The sequence below is a fragment of the Gobio gobio genome, assembly GCF_949357685.1.
Source record: "Gobio gobio genome assembly, chromosome: 8".
NCBI lineage: Eukaryota > Metazoa > Chordata > Actinopteri > Cypriniformes > Gobionidae > Gobio > Gobio gobio.
In genome coordinates this window covers 51,533,908-51,555,098 of record NC_137114.1, presented here as the reverse complement: position 1 = coordinate 51,555,098, position 21,191 = coordinate 51,533,908, and the positions used below count along the sequence as shown (strand labels likewise).

The 21,191-nt window shown below is 44.4% G+C and overlaps 1 protein-coding gene across 1 annotated transcript in view; it reads right to left on the bottom strand.

The window, feature by feature from the left end:
• Positions 1-21,191, bottom strand: part of gucy1a2 (guanylate cyclase 1, soluble, alpha 2) — a 77,805-nt gene that overhangs the window by 15,598 nt on the left and 41,016 nt on the right. The window contains exons 5-7 of the mRNA XM_079822833.1: positions 21,110-21,191; positions 18,657-18,986; positions 9,352-9,495 (exon numbers count right to left, since the gene is read on the bottom strand). The exon at positions 21,110-21,191 is cut by the window's right edge and continues 74 nt beyond it. Of these exons, the coding sequence (XP_079678959.1) occupies positions 9,352-9,495; positions 18,657-18,986; positions 21,110-21,191 (556 nt within the window). The remainder of the gene's footprint in view (positions 1-9,351; positions 9,496-18,656; positions 18,987-21,109) is intronic.

Here is a 21,191-nt window from a genome sequence, read left to right as displayed (position 1 = left end):
GAAGATCTGAGAGGTAGACATGAGTGAGGTTATGTAGAGATGAAGAAGATCTGAGAGGTAGACATGAGTGAGGTTATGTAGAGATGAAGAAGATCTGAGAGGTAGACATGAGTGAGGTTATGTAGAGATGAAGAAGATCTGAGAGGTAGACATGAGTGAGGTTATGTAGAGATTAAGATCTGAGAGGTAGACATGAGCGAGGTTATGTAGAGATGAAGAAGATCTGAGAGGTAGACATGAGTGAGGTTATGTAGAGATGAAGAAGATCTGAGAGGTAGACATGAGCGAGGTTATGTAGAGATGAAGATCTGAGAGGTAGACATGAGCGAGGTTATGTAGAGATGAAGATCTGAGAGGTAGACATGAGCGAGGTTATGTAGAGATGAAGAAGATCTGAGAGGTAGACATGAGCGAGGTTATGTAGAGATGAAGAAGATCTGAGAGGTAGACATGAGTGAGGTTATGTAGAGATGAAGATCTGAGAGGTAGACAGGAGTGAGGTTATGTAGAGATGAAGAAGATCTGAGAGGTAGACATGAGTGAGGTTATGTAGAGATGAAGAAGATCTGAGAGGTAGACATGAGTGAGGTTATGTAGAGATTAAGATCTGAGAGGTAGACATGAGTGAGGTTATGTAGAGATGAAGATCTGAGAGGTAGACATGAGCAAGGTTATGTAGAGATGAAGATCTGAGAGGTAGACATGAGCGAGGTTATGTAGAGATGAAGATCTGAGAGGTAGACATGAGCGAGGTTATGTAGAGATGAAGAAGATCTGAGAGGTAGACATGAGCGAGGTTATGTAGAGATGAAGAAGATCTGAGAGGTAGACATGAGCGAGGTTATGTAGAGATGAAGAAGATCTGAGAGGTAGACATGAGTGAGGTTATGTAGAGATGAAGATCTGAGAGGTAGACATGAGCGAGGTTATGTAGAGATGAAGAAGATCTGAGAGGTAGACATGAGCGAGGTTATGTAGAGATGAAGAAGATCTGAGAGGTAGACATGAGTGAGGTTATGTAGAGATGAAGAAGATCTGAGAGGTAGACATGAGTGAGGTTATGTAGAGATGAAGATCTGAGAGGTAGACATGAGTGAGGTTATGTAGAGATGAAGAAGATCTGAGAGGTAGACATGAGTGAGGTTATGTAGAGATGAAGAAGATCTGAGAGGTAGACATGAGTGAGGTTATGTAGAGATGAAGAAGATCTGAGAGGTAGACATGAGCGAGGTTATGTAGAGATGAAGAAGATCTGAGAGGTAGACATGAGTGAGGTTATGTAGAGATGAAGAAGATCTAAGAGGTAGACATGAGTGAGGTTATGTAGAGATGAAGAAGATCTGAGAGGTAGACATGAGTGAGGTTATGTAGAGATTAAGATCTGAGAGCTAGACATGAGTGAGGTTATGTAGAGATGAAGAAGATCTGAGAGGTAGACATGAGTGAGGTTATGTAGAGATGATGAAGATCTGAGAGGTAGACATGAGCGAGGTTATGTAGAGATGAAGAAGATCTGAGAGGTAGACATGAGCGAGGTTATGTAGAGATGAAGAAGATCTAAGAGGTAGACATGAGTGAGGTTATGTAGAGATGAAGAAGATCTGAGAGGTAGACATGAGCGAGGTTATGTAGAGATTAAGATCTGAGAGGTAGACATGAGTGAGGTTATGTAGAGATGAAGAAGATCTGAGAGGTAGACATGAGCGAGGTTATGTAGAGATTAAGATCTGAGAGGTAGACATGAGTGAGGTTATGTAGAGATGAAGAAGATCTGAGAGGTAGACATGAGTGAGGTTATGTAGAGATGAAGAAGATCTGAGAGGTAGACATGAGTGAGGTTATGTAGAGATGAAGATCTGAGAGGTAGACATGAGCGAGGTTATGTAGAGATGATGAAGATCTGAGAGGTAGACATGAGCGAGGTTATGTAGAGATGAAGAAGATCTGAGAGGTAGACATGAGTGAGGTTATGTAGAGATGAAGAAGATCTGAGAGGTAGACATGAGTGAGGTTATGTAGAGATGATGAAGATCTGAGAGGTAGACATGAGTGAGGTTATGTAGAGATGAAGAAGATCTGAGAGGTAGACATGAGTGAGGTTATGTAGAGATGAAGAAGATCTGAGAGGTAGACATGAGTGAGGTTATGTAGAGATGAAGATCTGAGAGGTAGACATGAGTGAGGTTATGTAGAGATGAAGAAGATCTGAGAGGTAGACATGAGTGAGGTTATGTAGAGATGAAGAAGATCTGAGAGGTAGACATGAGTGAGGTTATGTAGAGATGAAGAAGATCTGAGAGGTAGACAGGAGTGAGGTTATGTAGAGATGAAGATCTGAGAGGTAGACATGAGCGAGGTTATGTAGAGATGAAGATCTGAGAGGTAGACATGAGTGAGGTTATGTAGAGATGAAGAAGATCTGAGAGGTAGACATGAGCGAGGTTATGTAGAGATGAAGAAGATCTGAGAGGTAGACATGAGCGAGGTTATGTAGAGATGAAGAAGATCTGAGAGGTAGACATGAGCGAGGTTATGTAGAGATGAAGATCTGAGAGGTAGACATGAGTGAGGTTATGTAGAGATGAAGAAGATCTGAGAGGTAGACATGAGCGAGGTTATGTAGAGATGAAGATCTGAGAGGTAGACATGAGCGACGTTATGTAGAGATGAAGATCTGAGAGGTAGACATGAGTGAGGTTATGTAGAGATGAAGAAGATCTGAGAGGTAGACATGAGTGAGGTTATGTAGAGATGAAGAAGATCTGAGAGGTAGACATGAGCGAGGTTATGTAGAGATGAAGAAGATCTGAGAGGTAGACATGAGTGAGGTTATGTAGAGATGAAGATCTGAGAGGTAGACATGAGTGAGGTTATGTAGAGATGAAGAAGATCTGAGAGGTAGACATGAGTGAGGTTATGTAGAGATGAAGAAGATCTGAGAGGTAGACATGAGCGAGGTTATGTAGAGATGAAGAAGATCTGAGAGGTAGACATGAGTGAGGTTATGTAGAGATGAAGAAGATCTGAGAGGTAGACATGAGGTTATGTAGAGATGAAGAAGATCTGAGAGGTAGACATGAGCGAGGTTATGTAGAGATGAAGATCTGAGAGGTAGACATGAGTGAGGTTATGTAGAGATGAAGAAGATCTGAGAGGTAGACATGAGTGAGGTTATGTAGAGATGAAGAAGATCTGAGAGGTAGACATGAGTGAGGTTATGTAGAGATGAAGAAGATCTGAGAGGTAGACATGAGCGAGGTTATGTAGAGATGAAGAAGATCTGAGAGGTAGACATGAGCGAGGTTATGTAGAGACTAATATACAAGAGGAGAATTATAAAGTCTATTCTCTGATGAACCGGCAACCAGTGTAGAGATCTGAGATCTGGTGGTTATCTGTGCTTGATGTTGAGCGTGTGTAAGCATGTGTGTATGTGTGAGTGTGCAAATGTGTGTGTAGGCGTGCATATGTGTGTGTATGTGTAAGCGTGCAAATATGTGTATGCGTGCAAATATGTGTATGTGTGTGTGTGTGTAAGCATGCTTGTGTGTGTGTTTTATATGCATATGAGTGCGTGCGTGCAAGCGTGCACGTGTGTGTGTGTAAGCGTGCATGTGTGTGTGTAAGCGTGCATGTGTGTGTGTAAGCGTGCATGTGTGTGTGTAAGCGTGCACGTGTGTGTGTGTAAGCGTGCATGTGTGTGTGTAAGCCTGCATGTGTGTGTGTGTTTTATATGCATATAAGTGTGTGTGTATGTGTGTGTAAGCATGCATGCGTGCGTAAGCGTGCATGTGTGTGTGTGTGTGTAAGCATGCATGTGTGTGTGTAAGCGTGCATATGTGTGTGTGTGTGTGTGTCAAATCAAATCAAATCACTTTATTTGTCACTCTACATATGCACAAGTGCAACAGTAGGTGAAATTCTTAGGTGCAGTTCCGAGCAACATGGTAGTCATGACATGACATGTACAACATTTAAAGCAGCATCAGATTACACTGATGCGCCCACAATTACTCACAGCACAGTAAACTCTACAATAAACAATAAATAATTTACACAATGTGAGTGTAGTTCTCACAGCTTTAAACAATATACACATACTTACAATATACATATACTTTAAACAATATACACTAAACATACACTAAACAATATACATTACGCTATAATAGTAATAATAATATACAATGTACAGTATAAAATATTATTCACAGATTGAAAAATTGAAATCCAAAGTGCAATAGATGCTGTATGATAAATAAATGTGTATATAATGTGTGTTTATCTACAGTGGGTTGTGCTGAGTGATATTCTGTCCAGTGTGTGTTATGATCCTGATGGGTCAAGAGTTAAGGAGTCTGATTGTTTGTGGGAAGAAGCTGTTCTGGAGTCGGCTGGTGCGTGATCTGATGCTGCGGTACCGTCTGCCTGATGGCATCAGTGAGAGCAGCCCATGGCTCGGGTGGCTAGAGTCTCTGATGATCCTCTGAGCTCTCTTCACACACCGCCTGACATAAATGTCCTGGAGGGAGGGAAGCTCACCTCCGATGATGCAGCTGGCCGTGCGCACTACCCTTTGCAGGGCTTTGCGGCTGCGGGCGGTACTGTTGCCGTACCAGGTGGTGATGCAGCCAGTCAGCAGGCTCTCTATGGTGCAGGTGTAGAACCGTGTGAGGATGTGGCGGCTCATTCCAAACCTCCTCAGCCGTCGCAGGAAGAAAAGGCGCTGATGAGCCTTCTTCACAACGGCCTCGGAGTGGACGGACCATGAGAGTTCCTCTGTGATGTGGACACCGAGGAACTTGAAGCTGCTGACTCTCTCCACCGGTGCTCCATCGATGGTGATGGGGCGGTGTTCTCTCTCATTCCTCCTGAAGTCGACCACCAGCTCCTTGGTCTTGCTGACGTTGAGGGAGAGGTTGTGCTCCTGACACCACCGTGTCAGAGTGTGCACCTCCTCTCTGTAGGCCGTTTCATCATTGTCAGTGATGAGACCTACCACCGTCGTATCGTCAGCAAACTTGATGATGGTGTTGGAGCTGTGGGTTGCCACACAGTCATGTGTGTACAAAGAGTACAGGAGTGGGCTGAGAACACAGCCCTGAGGGGCTCCAGTGTTGAGAGTCAGTGGTGAGGAGATGTTACTGCCCATTCTGACCACCTGGCGTCTGTTTGACAGGAAGTCCAGGATCCAGCTGCATAACAGGCTGTTTAAGCCGAGAGCCCGGAGTTTAATGTCAAGTATGGAGGGCACAATGGTGTTGAATGCTGAGCTGTAGTCTACAAACAGCATTCTCACATATGTGTTCCTCTTTTCCAGGTGGGAGAGAGCAGTGTGAATTGTTGATGAAATGGCATCATCAGTGGAGCGGTTTTTGCGGTATGCAAACTGCAGTGGGTCCAGTGAGGGGGGGAGAACAGAGCAGATGTGGTTTCTGACTAGTCTCTCAAAGCATTTGCTGATGATGGGGGTCAGAGCAACAGGACGCCAGTCGTTTAAGCAGAGTGTTTTTGACTGCTTAGGTACAGGAACAATGGTGGACGTTTTGAAGCATGTGGGGACCACAGACAGGGAGAGGGACAGGTTAAAAATGTCCGTGAAAACTCCAGCCAGTTGGCGCGCGCACGCTCTGATGACGCGGCCGGGAATCCCGTCTGGACCCGCAGCTTTACGGACGTTCACCCGCCGGAAGGATCGGGTTACATCCGCTTCAGATACGGAGAGTGCACTAACCTCTGTATCTTCAGCCGCGAGCTCTCTCTCCGTGAGGGCGGTGTTATTTCCCTCAAAGCGAGCATAAAAGGTGTTGAGCTCGTCCGGGAGAGAGGCAGCGGTGTTCACGGTGGAGTTTGTGTTCCCTTTATAGTCTGTGATGGTGTTAATTCCCCTCCACATGCTTCTGGAGTCGGTGGTGTTGAACTGTCCTTCAATCTTGTCCCTGTACTGGCGTTTTGCTGCTTTGATTGTTTTCCGGAGGGCATAACTTGCTTGTTTATGCTCCTCCGCATTACCAGAGTTAAAAGTGAAGGTCCGCGCATTGAGTGCCGCGCGAACATCCCCATTTATCCACGGCTTCTGGTTTGGGTACAGCCGAATTGTTTTGGTCGGAACAACGTCATCTACGCACTTCCTGATGAAACACGTTACGCTATCAGCGTAGACCTCGATGTCGTCATCAGAGGCCGACCGGAACATCTCCCAGTCCGCGTGATCAAAACAGTCCTGTAGCATAGAGTCCGATTGGTCCGACCAGCACTGGATGGTTCTGAGGGCGGGTGCTTCCTGTTTCAGTCTCTGCCTGTAAGCGGGCAAAAGTAGAATGGACGCGTGATCTGATTTGCCGAATGGTGGGCGAGGGAGGGACTTGTAACCCTCCTTGAAGGGGGAGTAGCAGTGGTCTAAAACACGGTTCCCTCGCGTGTTGATGCTAACATGTTGGTGGTATTTGGGTGCGATGCGCTTGAAGTTGGCTTTGTTAAAGTCCCCGGTCACAATAAACGCAGCCTCAGGATGCGCGGTTTCCTGCTCACTCACTGACCTATACAGTTCCTTTAGTGCCCGGTCTGTGTCGGCTTGTGGGGGAATATACACCGCTGTGATGATGACCGCGGTGAATTCTCTCGGTAGCCAGAATGGTCGGCACAGAACCATGAGAAATTCCAGATCAGGAGAGCAGAAAGACTTGATAGAGTGTACGTTCCTCTGATCACACCAGGATCGGTTGATCATAAAACACACACCCCCGCCTTTGCTTTTCCCGGAGAGATCTTTTTCTCTGTCCATCCGATGCACGGAGAACCCCGTGGTTTCGATGGCTGAGTCTGGAATCTCAGCGGACATCCAAGTTTCTGTAAGGCAGATGATGCAGCAGTCCCTCGTGTCTCGTTGGAAAGAGATCCGCGCTCTCAGCTCGCAGAGTTTATTGTCCAGAGACTGAACATTTGCCAGTAAAATACTGGGAAGCGGGGGTCGGTTTGCGCGGCGTCTTAATCTGACGAGTACGCCAGCTCTACAGCCCCTTCTCCGGCCGCGTCTCCGCGGCCGGGCCACCCAGACAAAGGGTTCCGCTGCTGTGTTTGTAAACGGCGTGTCGTCGTTGATGAATTTAAAGTCCGGTTTTCGGTGTGCGATTGCCGAACCAATGTCCAAAAGTGTCTGTCTGTCGTACGTAGTAAGGCAGACAACATCCAAGACAAAAAACACAAAAACTATAAACAGAACAAACAAAAAACTACAATGCTTCAGCAGAGCTTGCGACGTTGCGGCCGTCCTCGGCGCCATCTTGACTCTCTCAAGTGTGTGTGTGTGTGTGTGTGTGTAAGCGTGTGTAAGTGTGCACGTGTGTGTGTGTGTGTGTAAGCATGCATGTGTGTGTTTTATATGCATATAAGTGTGTGTGTGTGTATGTGTGTGTGTGTAAGCCTGCATGCAGGCGTAAGCGTGCATGTGTGTGTGTGTGTGTAAGCGTGCATGTGTGTATGTTTTATATGCATATGAGTGCGTGCATGTAAGCGTGCATGTGTGTGTGTGAGAGTGCACGTGTGTGTTTTATATGCATATAAGTGTGTGTGTGTGTGTGTAAGTGTGCATATGTGTGTGTGTGTGTGTGTGTGTTTTATATGCATATAAGTGTGTGTGTGTGTGTGTGTGAGTGTATATCTGTGCTTGATGTTAAATATGTGTAAGCGTGCACGTGTGTGTGTCAGCGTGCACATGGTGTGTGTGTGTGTGTTTTATATGTAAATAAGTTTGCGCAGGTGTGTGTGTAAGCGTGCATGTGTGTGTGTAAGTGTGTGTAAGCGTGCATGTGTTTTATATGCATATAAGTGTGTGAGTGTATATCTGTGCTTGATGTTGAAATTGTGTAAGCGTGCACGTTTGTGTGTGTGTGAGTGTGCACGTGTGTGTGTTTTATATGTATATAAGTGTGTGCATGTGTGGGTGTATATCTGTGCTTGATGTTGTGTGTGTGTGTGTGTGTGTGTGTGTGCACGTGTGTGTAAGCATGCACGTTTACACAAATTACTGGAACTGCAGAATACATGTAATTTGTATATGTTACATGTATATTTTGGCTGAAGTAAGATCTCTTATAAAGCAGCATCATTTCACAGCTTCTCTTTTGTAACAGAGCTGATGTGTGTGTGTCTGTGTGTGTGTGTGTGTGTGTGTGTGTGTGTGTGCGAGGCTACTTAACCAACCACACACACACACAAGCATCGCCATAGCAACGATCCTAGCAAAATAACCAATACTGTCAAAAGTGCAAGACACACACACACACACACCAAAAGCTGAAAAGGAATTGGCGAGGGCAGCAGTGTGTGACTGACAGCTGTCAATCATCAGGGCGGCCCAGGACAGATCTCCTCTGCTTAATCTCTGGGATCTAATGAAAGAGACTAAACCTCACAGACTCAGGCCTATTACGCGAGCCGAGCTTCTCATAAACACGGCGTTATAGAAAGGGCAACTTATTACTGCCGCTCTCATGTCACAGAGAGTCCACCAATACACACACACACACTCTCATTTAATGATGATGCATGGTCGTCCGCGGCGACGACCCTGATATCATTCATGGCCTTGTTGTCACACGGACAGCGCTGTCAATCACACACACACTAGACCACAGCAGAGTCTCTTACGAACACTAAAGCATGCAACTGTTTAAATAAACAAACACAATCATTACAATATAGACCATGAGATTCTTCTAAACACACACACACACACACACGCGCCTCTCAGAAACACCCGATTCGCTGCTTGACTCCCTCTAAATGGGAGAAAACAGCAACAATGTAGCAATCAATTAGCGGCAAGCACACTGTCTCCATGACGACCAGATTCCACTCTCACTCCATCGCCACAGTGAGTCCAGCGCAGCCGATTAAACACAAGATCCTTAACACACACACACACACGAGTGCCACCGTTACACACATTAAACAGTCGCTCCGCCCTCACGCACAATGAACGTTTTAATGCACATTCGACATCAGAAAACATGAACTCAAATCCATGAATCCACAACAAATCCACATTTTGGACTTCATTGCATGTTTAATTTAGTGTTGTCCAGTCTTTTTTTTTTATGTATACATCATCTGAAAGTTGAATAAATGAGTGTGAATATTTGAAAATCTGGAATCTGAGGGTGCAAAAATATCGAAATATTTAGAAAATCGGGTGATTTTAATACAATAAAATGCCTGCCGTTTTGGCATCGTGATCAAATAATCAGTCAAGAAAGAGGTCAAAAAGAAAGATTAAGTCACGTGCATTGCATTATGGGATGTTGTGTCCCACCCCGTGTGACTGAAGATGAGCAGTACGCAGTGGTTCACCTTGATTGGCTTCCCATCAGGCGTCAGCACTTCCTCCGACAGCTCGATCATCTTCAGGGCCATGAGCGCGATTGGCTTGGCATGGCTGTCAATCTTCCTGTGGAGCCCGCCCGCCACGCAGTACGCATCACCGATCGTTTCAATCTGCGGAGAGAAGAGGATTCACTTTACACACACACACACACACACACACACACCATTTGTAATATTGTAACACAGAATCTGTGCAGAACATGTCAATGCTGTTTGTTTATTTGTTCTTCACTGGTTGACGTTCCTGCAACAGTAAAGCGTCTCCACCACAGTGAACAGTGGCAACTTCCTGACCATGATTTGTGATTACCGTAAAATCTGTGTCTGTGTGTGTGTGTGTGTGTGTGTGTGTGTGTGTGTGTGTGTGTGTGTGTGTGTCTTTACACTATTTATGCAAGATATTTATTTTTTATTTTTGGGTGAAATGTAAGATGTGTTTTTGTGAGATTCACTCTGTCAAGCTCTCTCTCACTCTCTCTCTCTCTCTTGCACACACACCCTGTTACACATTCACACAATCACATCGTTACACACCCTGTTAGACACAGACACACACACACACACACATACACACACACACACACACACTCACACCTTGTTACACATACACACACACAGTTATTAACATACACACAGACACTCACACCCTGTTACACACTCGCCGTTACACACACACACAGTTATTAACATACACACAGACACTCACACTCTGTTACACACTCACCCTGTTACGCTCACACTTACACCCTGTTATACATACACACACTCACATCGTTACACACCCTGTTACACACACACACTTACCCTCACACCCTGTTACAAACACACACACACACACACACACACACACACACACACACACACACACACACACACACACACACACACACACACACACACACACACACACACACACACACACACACACACACAGTTATTAACATACACACAGACACTCACAACCTGTTATACACACACCCTGTTACACACACACACACACACACACACACACACACACACACACACACACACACACACACACACACACACACACACACACCATGTTACAAACACACACACACACACACACACACACACACAGTTATTAACATACACACAGACACTCACAACCTGTTATACACACACCCTGTTACACACACTCACACCCTGTTACACACACACACACACACACACTCACGCCCTGTTACAAACACCCTGTTACACACACTCACAACCTGTTACACACACACACACACACACACACTTACCATCACACCCTGTTACAAACACACACACACACACACACACACACACACACACACACACACACACACACACACACACACACACACACACACACACACACACACACACACACACACACACACACACACACACACACACACACACACAGTTATTAACATACACACAGACACTCACAACCTGTTATACACACACCCTGTTACACACACTCACACCCTGTTACACATACACATACACACACACACACACACACACACTCACGCCCTGTTACACACCCTGTTACACATACACACACACACACACACACACACACACACACAAAATCACTCACGCTCTGTTACAAACACCCTGTTACACACACACTTGCACCCTGTTATACACACTCACACCCTGTTACACACACACACACACACACACACACACCCTGTTACACACACACCCTGTTACACACACACCCTGTTACACACACACACACACACACACTTCCTGTTATCACACACACACACACACACACACACTTCCTATTATCACACACACACACACACACACACACACACTATTATTAACACACACACACACACACACACACACACTCACACCGTGACACTCACCCTGTTAAACACACACACCCTGTTACACACCCTGTTACACACCCTGTTACACACACACACACACACACACACACACACACACACCCTGTTAAACACACACACACACACACACACACACACACCCTGTTACACACCCTGTTACACACACACACACACCCTGTTAAACACACACACACACACACACACACACCCTGTTACACACCCTGTTACACACACACACACACACACCGTTACACACACGCGCACACACACACACACACACACACACACACACACACACACACACACACACAGACAAACCCTGTTTTATACATACACATGCGCACACACACATTCACAAACACACCTCCACTGACGCAAACACACATACATACACACACACACCTCCACTGACACACACACACACACACCATTATCACACACACGCCCACACCTGTTATCACACACACACGCACATGATCTTAGATTCAGCCTCTTGACGCTGCTGTCAGGATATAAACGCTCTCTGATGAATAACACTCAACACAAGCAGGTGAGGGACACATGAATATCAATCTCTCTCTCTCTCTCTCTCTCTCTCTCTCTCTCTCTCTCTCTCTCTCTCCCTCCCTCTCTCCCTCCCTCTCTCCCTCCCTCTCTCCCTCCCTCCCTCCCTCTCTCCCTCCCTCTCTCCCTCCCTCCCTCCCTCCCTCCCTCCCTCTCTCCCTCTCTCCCTCTCTCTCTCTCTCTCTCTCTCTCTCTCTCTCTCTCTCTCTCTCTCTCTCTCTCTCTCTCTCTCTCTCTCTCTCCTTCTCTCTCTCTCTCTCTCTCTCTCTCTCGACAGACTGATGCCAGCACAGGAATCGCCATTCACATACAGCCTACAGAAAAGACCAGTTGCGTGTGTTTGTGTGGTTCAGAGCTGATGTCAGCAGTTCACACACACACACACTTATATTTGCGGTAATGGAGTGCTGCCATTTATTAAGCCAATTTATTGACATACACTTGCTAAGTGCCTTTTCATTGAACATGTATCGGCGTTTTAAAGATCAGCTTGTAAAATTAAAAGCTTTTAAACCTTTTAAATCCTGACCGCCCAGATCATAACTCATATAGTGGAGCATTCATACCAGTCAAGATTTCACACCATAAACCAATACATCTGTTTAAAATCAGCATAAGCACTATTTCTTACTGACTATTAAACACTTAAAATAATGTCACAATGCAAACATTTCAATGCTCCTAAAATAGGCAATGCAATATAGTGTAGTTTCTTGTTTAATAGTCAGTCTAATTAACTGTAAGGGTCAGAGAGAGGAAGTTTGAAGCTTGGCCTGACAGTTTAAAATGGTTCAAGTTTGAAAGTTCATTCATGGATGATAAAGGGTTGCTAGGTGGTTTCTCTGCGGTTGCTAGGATGTTCAGAGTGGTTTCTAGAAAATTGGTTGCTATGTGGTTGCTAGGGTGTCCTGGGTGGATGGCTGCTGGGGAGTTTCGAGCAGTTGCTAGGATAGGTGGCTGCTGGATGGTTGCTAGGGCGTTGTTAGGAGGTTGATAAAGTGCTTCAGGGTGGTTGTGATGGATGGATGGATGGATGGATAGAAGGATGGATGGATGGATAAATGGCTAAATGGATGGATGGATGAATGGTTCTATGAATGGATGGATGAATGGATAGAACAATAAACAGATATATAGGTAGATGGATGGATGGCTGGCTAGATGGATAGATATATGGATGGATAGAACAATAGAAAGATAGATAGGTGGATGGATGGATGGATGGATGAATGCTAGATGGATGAATGGATAGATCAAGGATGGATGTTAGATGAATGGCTAGATGGATGGATGGATGGATGCTAGATGGATGAATGGATAGATCAAGGATGGATGTTAGATGAATGGCTAGATGGATGGATGGATGGATGGATGCTAGATGGATGAATGGCTAGATAATGGATGAATGCTAGATGGATGGATGGCTGGCTAAATGGATGATGGATGGATGGATGGATGGATAGATAGAACAATAGACAGATAGATAGGTGAGTGGATGGATGGATGGCTGGCTAGATGGATAGATAGATGGATGGATAGAACAATAGACAGATATATAGGTGGATGGATGGAAGGATGGATTGATGAATGGCTAGATGGCTAGATGGATGACGGATGGATAGAACAATAGACAGAGAGATAGGTGGATGGATGGAAGGATGGATGGCTAGATGGATGGATAGAACAATAGACAGATAGATAGGTGGATGGATGGATGGCTATATGGATGGATGGATAGAATGATAGACAGATAGATAGGTGGGTGGATGGATAGATGGATGGATGGTTGGCTAGATGGATGGATAGAACAATAGATAGATAGGTGGATGGATGGCTGGCTAGATGGATGGATAGAACAATAGACAGATAGATAAGTGGATGGATGGATGAACGGCTAGATGGATGGCTGGCTGGCTAGATGGGTGATGGATGGATAGAACAATAGACAGATAGATAGGTGGATGGATGGAAGGATGGATAGCTAGATGGATGGATGGAAGGATGGATGGATAGAACAATAGACAGATAGATAGGTGGATGGATGGATGGTTGGCCAGATGGATAGATAGATGGATGGATAGAACAATACACAGATGGATAGGTGGATGGATGGAAGGATGGATGGCTAGATGGGTGGATAGATAGATAGATAGATAGATAGATAGATAGATAGATAGATAGATAGATAGATAGATAGATAGATAGATAGATAGATAGATAGATAGATAGATAGATAGATAGATAGATAGATAGATAGATAGATAGATAGATAGAACCCCAAATCAGAAAAAGTTGGGACAGTGTGGAAAACGCAAAAAAAAAAGAAGTGATTTCTAAATTTACTTTGACTTGTATTTCATTGCAGACAATATGAACACAAAATATTTCAAGGCATCATGAAGCTTCGAAGCGTTATGAATCAGCGAGTCGATTCAGCAGTTTGAATCGCCAAATTTCAGCAGTTTGACACGCGATCCGAATCATCATTCGACTCACTGATTCATAACGCTTCGAAGCTTCATGATGCCTTGTTTTGAAATCGTCATCACTATATAAGTCGTTATTTAGGGGATTTTTTGCGCACAAAAACTATTGTCGCCGATTCATAAAGTTATTGTAGAACCACTGTAGTGAGATGGACTTTGTAACGACGTCTTTAGTGTCTTTTAAGGGTCTTGAGAGTGAACCGTGCCATTGTGCCAATGGAGGCCTTTCAGAGCATCAGATTTACACTAAAATATCTTCCTTTGTGTCTGAAGATGAATGGAGGTCTGACGGGTGTCAAACGACATGAGGGTCAGTAATTAATGACAGAATTTTCATTTTTGGGTGAACTAACCCTTTAACAAACTGAGTGATAAGCCCCACAGAGCAAAACCAGCTACGAGTGGTGTTCCTTATTTTTGACGTTTCACGTACACTCGATTGCACGTGCTAAACTTATGTGTAACTTACAGGGTGAAAAGCGCTGACTTTTCTAGTTACCCTACACTGTATACCCTGTCTGCAATCCACATGTTCGCCGCTAGTGTTTGTTTGTCACCATAGTCACGACTGCGGCACGGAAGTCAACCAGCGCTTCCGGATAAATTCAGCGCATGCACAGTGCGTCAAAGCCATATCGTAAACAAACCTTACGGTAGCTAGCTACTGGCTAAGCTAATCGAAGCAGTTGTTTACATTGAAGCCTATATGCTAAAGCTTTAGCATTAGTTTCAGGTATCACCCGTATTAACATACGTGTAAATGCAGTGTCTGTTTGAGCCACATTAAAGTGATTTAACCATTTAAACACTTTTAAAAACTTTATGTACACCTGTTGGTCTTTCTTACTTTTCTCTTATCTTTCTAATACATTACTTTATATTCTACTTTAAGAGAAAATATTGGTTCACAATTATTAATTACTTTACCTACATTTTACTTGAAAAGGAAAGATACTGGTTTGCAATTATTAATTGTTAAGTTTGAATTTAATGAAAGAACAAGTTATTCAAAATTCATTCCTCAAAGTCATGTAAAATGATTTTTAAAGTTATTCTAAATATTCTGGAATTTACTCATTTTCAGAATTTCTAAATTTCTCATTGAGATCCAATTACTTTAGGTATAAGTCTGAAACTTTATAAGTTCAAGTGAACCACTAAATTGATATCTATTACCAAAACTTTTTGGACTCACACTTATTCATTATTTGATTGCGTTATACCCTCCTTTATCCTCTCTTCCTATTGTAGCTATTCACTTAGCTACGTTTTATTTACTCATTTATCTCTTTATTTAACAGTCCTTTTTCTCATTTTAGCCATTATTATTTCCTTAACTTTTCCTTTCCTCCTTGTAGCCTAGCTTGGGAGCAGCACACCTGAGCCTCAATAGGAGACAGTGCCAGATTCCTACGAGTTTCAAAATAAATCAGAGACAATCCTCGTTGACTAAATTTTATTTTGTGTGATTAGTTGACCATCAACTATCAAATTTATACTCGTAGTCAGACATAAAGGCTTCAGAGCCATTTGCAGGGCCGGATCTCCTTCCCTTCCTCCCTTCTCCTCACGTCTTCCCTGTTCTGTCCTGCTCTATTCCATCTTATTCTTCATATTTATAGGGAACAAGCATGGAAGAACCACTGATCATTTCTAAAAGAAAGAGAAAGATAATCCTTCCAAGAGAAACAAAGCAGTAGGCAGTATTTGATCCTCCTTTGTTCTCCATACTTTCCCTGCATTTGTAAACGCAATTTAAAATTTTGACATATCCAAGTTCATTTAACAGAGACAAGTGTTGAGCCACCGTCGCCTTCAACGCATCCCTGCCTAAGCGGTCCGCCTGTAAGGTGTGTGGCGTCAATCCTGTCAGACTAAGAAAAGAGGTATCAGCATTATTATTGTATTATTTTCCTCTGTAACATAAACAATAATATTGTTTCTGTTTTGAAAACAGATTTTCAGTGATAGGAAGCATTTATTTAAAAAAAAAAATATTTTCTCCCAGTGAAAGTTATTTTTGTTTCTTTCAATTGAAATAGGTTTTTAACCTTTTCTCTCTTTCTCCCTTACTAAGCTGAGTGACATAGTCCTCGCATCACGATTTGGAAACAGCTTTTCATTGATATCATTTTTTTTTTTATAGAAAAAAGAATTCTCCAAGTGAAAAGAAAATTGTTTCAATCTATTGGGATTTGCTTTAACCCTTTTCTCTCTCTTTCCCTTACCTAGTTGAGTGACAAAGCCTTCACATCACTAGCCTACCTGTCTACACTGAGACCAACACTTAGTCATCACCACACGTCACTATTGGTGTAAAATCACTGAAACGACACTTAGCTGTTCCACCACACATAGGCTGATAGCCCACACAGATCTGTGTCAGTCTCTTCTCCCAGCGTACCAACATGTCGCAGACGACAAACCCGACTGCCCAAGGGGAAGATGTGGACGCCTGTCTCAGAGGCATTACAGACTGCCTCACACCAAAGACAATTTAACTGTTATTATTTTTAATAACAATCATGATTCTGAGAAGGTTCCTGACACATGACTCAAGCCAGAACAATAACCACATGGAACTAGCCAAGATCACCTGTTCCCTAAGCAACGCCTTCACGTACCCAAAACCGCATAGACAAGCTGGAAGTGAAAGTCCAGGACGACTTCAAGCGTCAGACCACTGAGTTCCTGAGAGAGCTGATGCAAACTCAACGCTGCACAGACCAGCTCAAGGCTAAAGCTCAAGACAAACTCAAAGTGCCCGACGAAGTGGAGCAAGAAACAAAGAAACAAGTTGACAAGCTCCAAGAAGCCCTTGCAGTCGCTGAACGCGACAAACAAGATTTAAAGACTGCACATAAACACCTGGTAAACCAACTCCAGTCTGCTGAACATCAGCTAGAGAAAGCCAACGCTGATATTAAAGACCAGAACTCTAAAATAAATGCTCTGGAAGACCACCTTGAAGGGTACAGCACTGAGATGGACCATCTGATCCGACAGCGAGACGACGCCAATGACAAGCTCTACGCGGTCAGATATGAACTCAATCATGCTGTCAAACAGAGACCAGAGCCAAGAAGGGAGAGAACTCCCTCAGCATCACTACTGCTTAGTAGAACACAGTCCCCCTTCCAAGAACTGCCACACAACGGAAGAAGTGAATGGCCACAACCCAAAACGTCACTGGCCTTCACCAATGAACTTGTCCCGGCCAACAAAAGAGAGCTCATCCAAGCAGACTCCGAACCTGCACAGAAGATGACCTGTGAAAACCTCGACAAGCTCGCTAAGAACATCACCCAGTTCAACCCAAACTCCATGGAGGGCCACGACATCCAGGCCTACCTCCGAGATATTGACTTCTACCTTGAGGCAAGACCTCCGGTGACCAACCGACACAGGTTATACCTTCTCAGAGCCACATCCAGTCCCGAGGTACGAAGCTTTCTAGACCGGCAACCTGTTCACGTAAAGTACAACTACCAGCTACTACGTGTTGTTTGGATATTAATATCCGCTGCAGAGTTGATATTTACGGCCCGTTCAAATGAACGCTGGAAGAGTCTTTTGCTCGGCTGTAAAATAGACTCTCAAAATTCCCTATGAATTCATTAATTCATTAATTTGAGCAAGATAGACCTGTTTCCCTTTAACAGAGTTCCCTTTAAGTTCTTACATATCAGCGGACGAATAAGTTAAGGTGTAAACATTAATTCTGAATTATTTATAAATTATAGTGTAATTTGAGTCTCTTTCCTTTTAATTCAAATTCGCCATTGAGTTATTATTTTATCTGACTCATAGTCGCTACAGATGGATGGATTGATGAACCCTAGATGGATGGCTGGCTGGCTGGCTAGATGGCTAGATGGATGATGGATGGATAGAACAATAGACAGATAGATAGGTGGATGGATGGTTGGCCAGATGGATAGATAGATGGATAGATAGATGGATGGATAGAACAATACACAGATGGATAGGTGGATGGATGGAAGGATGGATGGCTAGATGGATGGGTGGATGGATAGAACAACAGACAGATAGATAGGTGGATGGATGGATGGCTAGATGGATGATGGATGGATAGAATGATAGACAGATAGATAGGCGGGTGGATGGATGGATGGATAGAATGATAGACAGATAGATAGGTGGGTGGATAGATGGATGGATAGAATGATAGACAGATAGATAGGTGGGTGGATGGATGGATAGAATAATAGACAGATAGATAGGTGGGTGGATGGATGGATGGATGGATGGATAGATAGATGGATGGCTAGATTTGCAGTACAGAATCTGTGTGTGTGTGTGTATGTGTGTGTGTGTGTGTGTGTGTGTGTGTGTGTGTGTTGACCTTATAGACGTCCAGTATGCCGCACTGGTAGTCGAAGCGCGTGTAGAGCTCGTTGAGCATGCTGATGACCTGCATGGGCGTGCACTGCGCACACACGGCCGTGAAGCCCACGATGTCAGAGAACAGCATGGTGACATCATCAAACTTCTTGGCCTGGACGGGAAGGCCCTGCCAGAGCCTCTGAGCCACATCGCCGGGGAATATGGAGTACAGCAGGTCTACAGTCCTCCGCTTCTCCTCCTCCAACGCCTGGTGTGTCTTCTCCAGGGTGGCCTTGAGCTTGTCCATCCGCTTCTTCAGCCCGTCCTGAGCTTTGGCCTGTTCGCCAACCTACAGAAACACATATAAACACATTTAAACAATAACAACACCGACATCCAAAACAGGAACTATCCTTTTTATAATAAGTGACGAAAGACGGATTTTACCACAAGTGATAAAGAGACATGAAGCCAAAACAACGGATATACACCGATCAGGCATTATTGTGTTGGTCCCCCTTTTGCTGACCCGTCGAGGCATGGACTCCCTGAAGGTGTGCTGTGGTATCTGGCACCAAGATGTTAGCAGCAGATCCTTTAAGACCTGTAAGTTGCGAGGTGGGGCCTTCATGGATCTGACTTGTTTGTTCAGCACATCCCACAGATGCTCGATTGGATTGAGATCAGGGGAATTTGAGGCAGAGTCAACACCTCAAATTCGTTGTTGTGCTCCTCCTTTCTAACAGAACCAGCATTAACTTCTTGAGCAGTTTGAGCTCCAGTAGCTCGTCTGTTTGATCGGACCACACGGGCCAGCCTTCACTCCCCACAAGCATCAATGAGCCTCGGCCGCCCATGACCCTGTTGCCGGGTCTCCACTGGTCCTTCCTTGGGGCACTTTTGATAGAGACTGACCACTGCAGACCGGGAACACCCACAAGAGCTGCAGTTTTGGAGATGCTCTGACCCAGTCGTCTAGCCGTCACAATCTGGCCCATGTCAAACTCACTCAAATCCTTACGCATGCCCATTTTTACTGCTTCTAACACATCAACTTTGAGGACAAAATGTTCACTTGCTGCCTAATATCCACTCACCTCAAGGATTATTAGCAACACACACTAATACTGTGTTTAACCCCCTTTCGCCTTCAGAACTGCCTTAATTCTACGTGGCATTGATTCAACAAGGTGCTGAAAGCATTCTTTAGAAATGTTGGCCCATATTGATAGGAGAGCATCTTGCAGTTGATGGAGATTTGTGGGATGCACATCCAGGGCACGAAGCTCCCGTTCCACCACATCCCAAAGATGCTCTATTGGGTTGAGATCTGGTGACTGTGGCGGCCATTTTAGTTCAGTGAACTCATTGTCATGTTCAAGAAACCAATTTGAAATGATTGGAGCTTTGTGATGGTGCATTATCCTGCTGGAAGTAGCCATCAGAGGATGGGGACATGGTGGTCATAAAGGGATGGACATGGTCAGAAACAATGCTCAGGTAGGCCGTGGCATTTAAACGATGCCCAATTGGCACTAAGGGGCCTAAAGTGTGCCAAGAAAACATCCCCCACACCATTACACCACCACCACCAGCCTGCACAGTGGGAACAAGGCATGATGGGTCCATGTTCTCATTCTGTTTACGCCAAATTCTGACTCTACCATCTGAATGTCTCAACAGAAATCGAGACTCATCAGACCAGGCAACATTTTTCCAGTCTTCAACTGTCCAATTTTGGTGAGCTTGTGCAAATTGTCGCCTCTTTTTCCTATTTGTAGTGGAGATGAGTGGTACCCGGTGGGGTCTTCTGCTGTTGTAGCCCATCCGCCTCAAGGTTGTGTGTGTTGTGGCTTCACAAATGCTTTGCTGCAGACCTCGGTTGTAACGAGTGCTTATTTCAGTCAAAGTTGCTCTTCTATCAGCTTGAATCAGTCGGCTCATTCTCCTCTGACCTCGAGCATCAACAAGGCATTTTCGCCCACAGGACTGCCGCATACTGGATGTTTTTCCCTTTTCACACCATTCTTTGTAAACCCTAGAAATGGTTGTGCGTGAAAATCCCAGTAACTGAGCAGATTGTGAAATACTCAGACCGGCCCGTCTGGCACCAACAACCATGCCACGATCAAAATTGCTTAAATCACCTTTCTTTTCCATTCTGACATTCAGTTTGGAGTTCAGGAGATTGTCTTGACCAGGACCACACCCCTAAATGCATTGAAGCAACTGCCATATGATTGGTTGATTAGATGATTCCATTAATGAGAAATTGAACAGGTGTTCCTAATAATCCTTTAGGTGAGTGTATCCCGCCCACTAACAGGTGATGAAGAGATCATCAGTGTTATTCACTGGTCATAATGTTATGCCTGATCGATGTATATTATAAAAGGCACCAGTGCGCATTTATTCATAATAATAATGAACATTTCTTCCATCAAATATCGTAATTCATTAGCCCACACCCACCAGAATGACATCACGCGTGGCGTCGTGAATAGGGATGTCTGACAGATGTAAGCCCCGCCCCATGAGCTCCTCCAGCCTATCA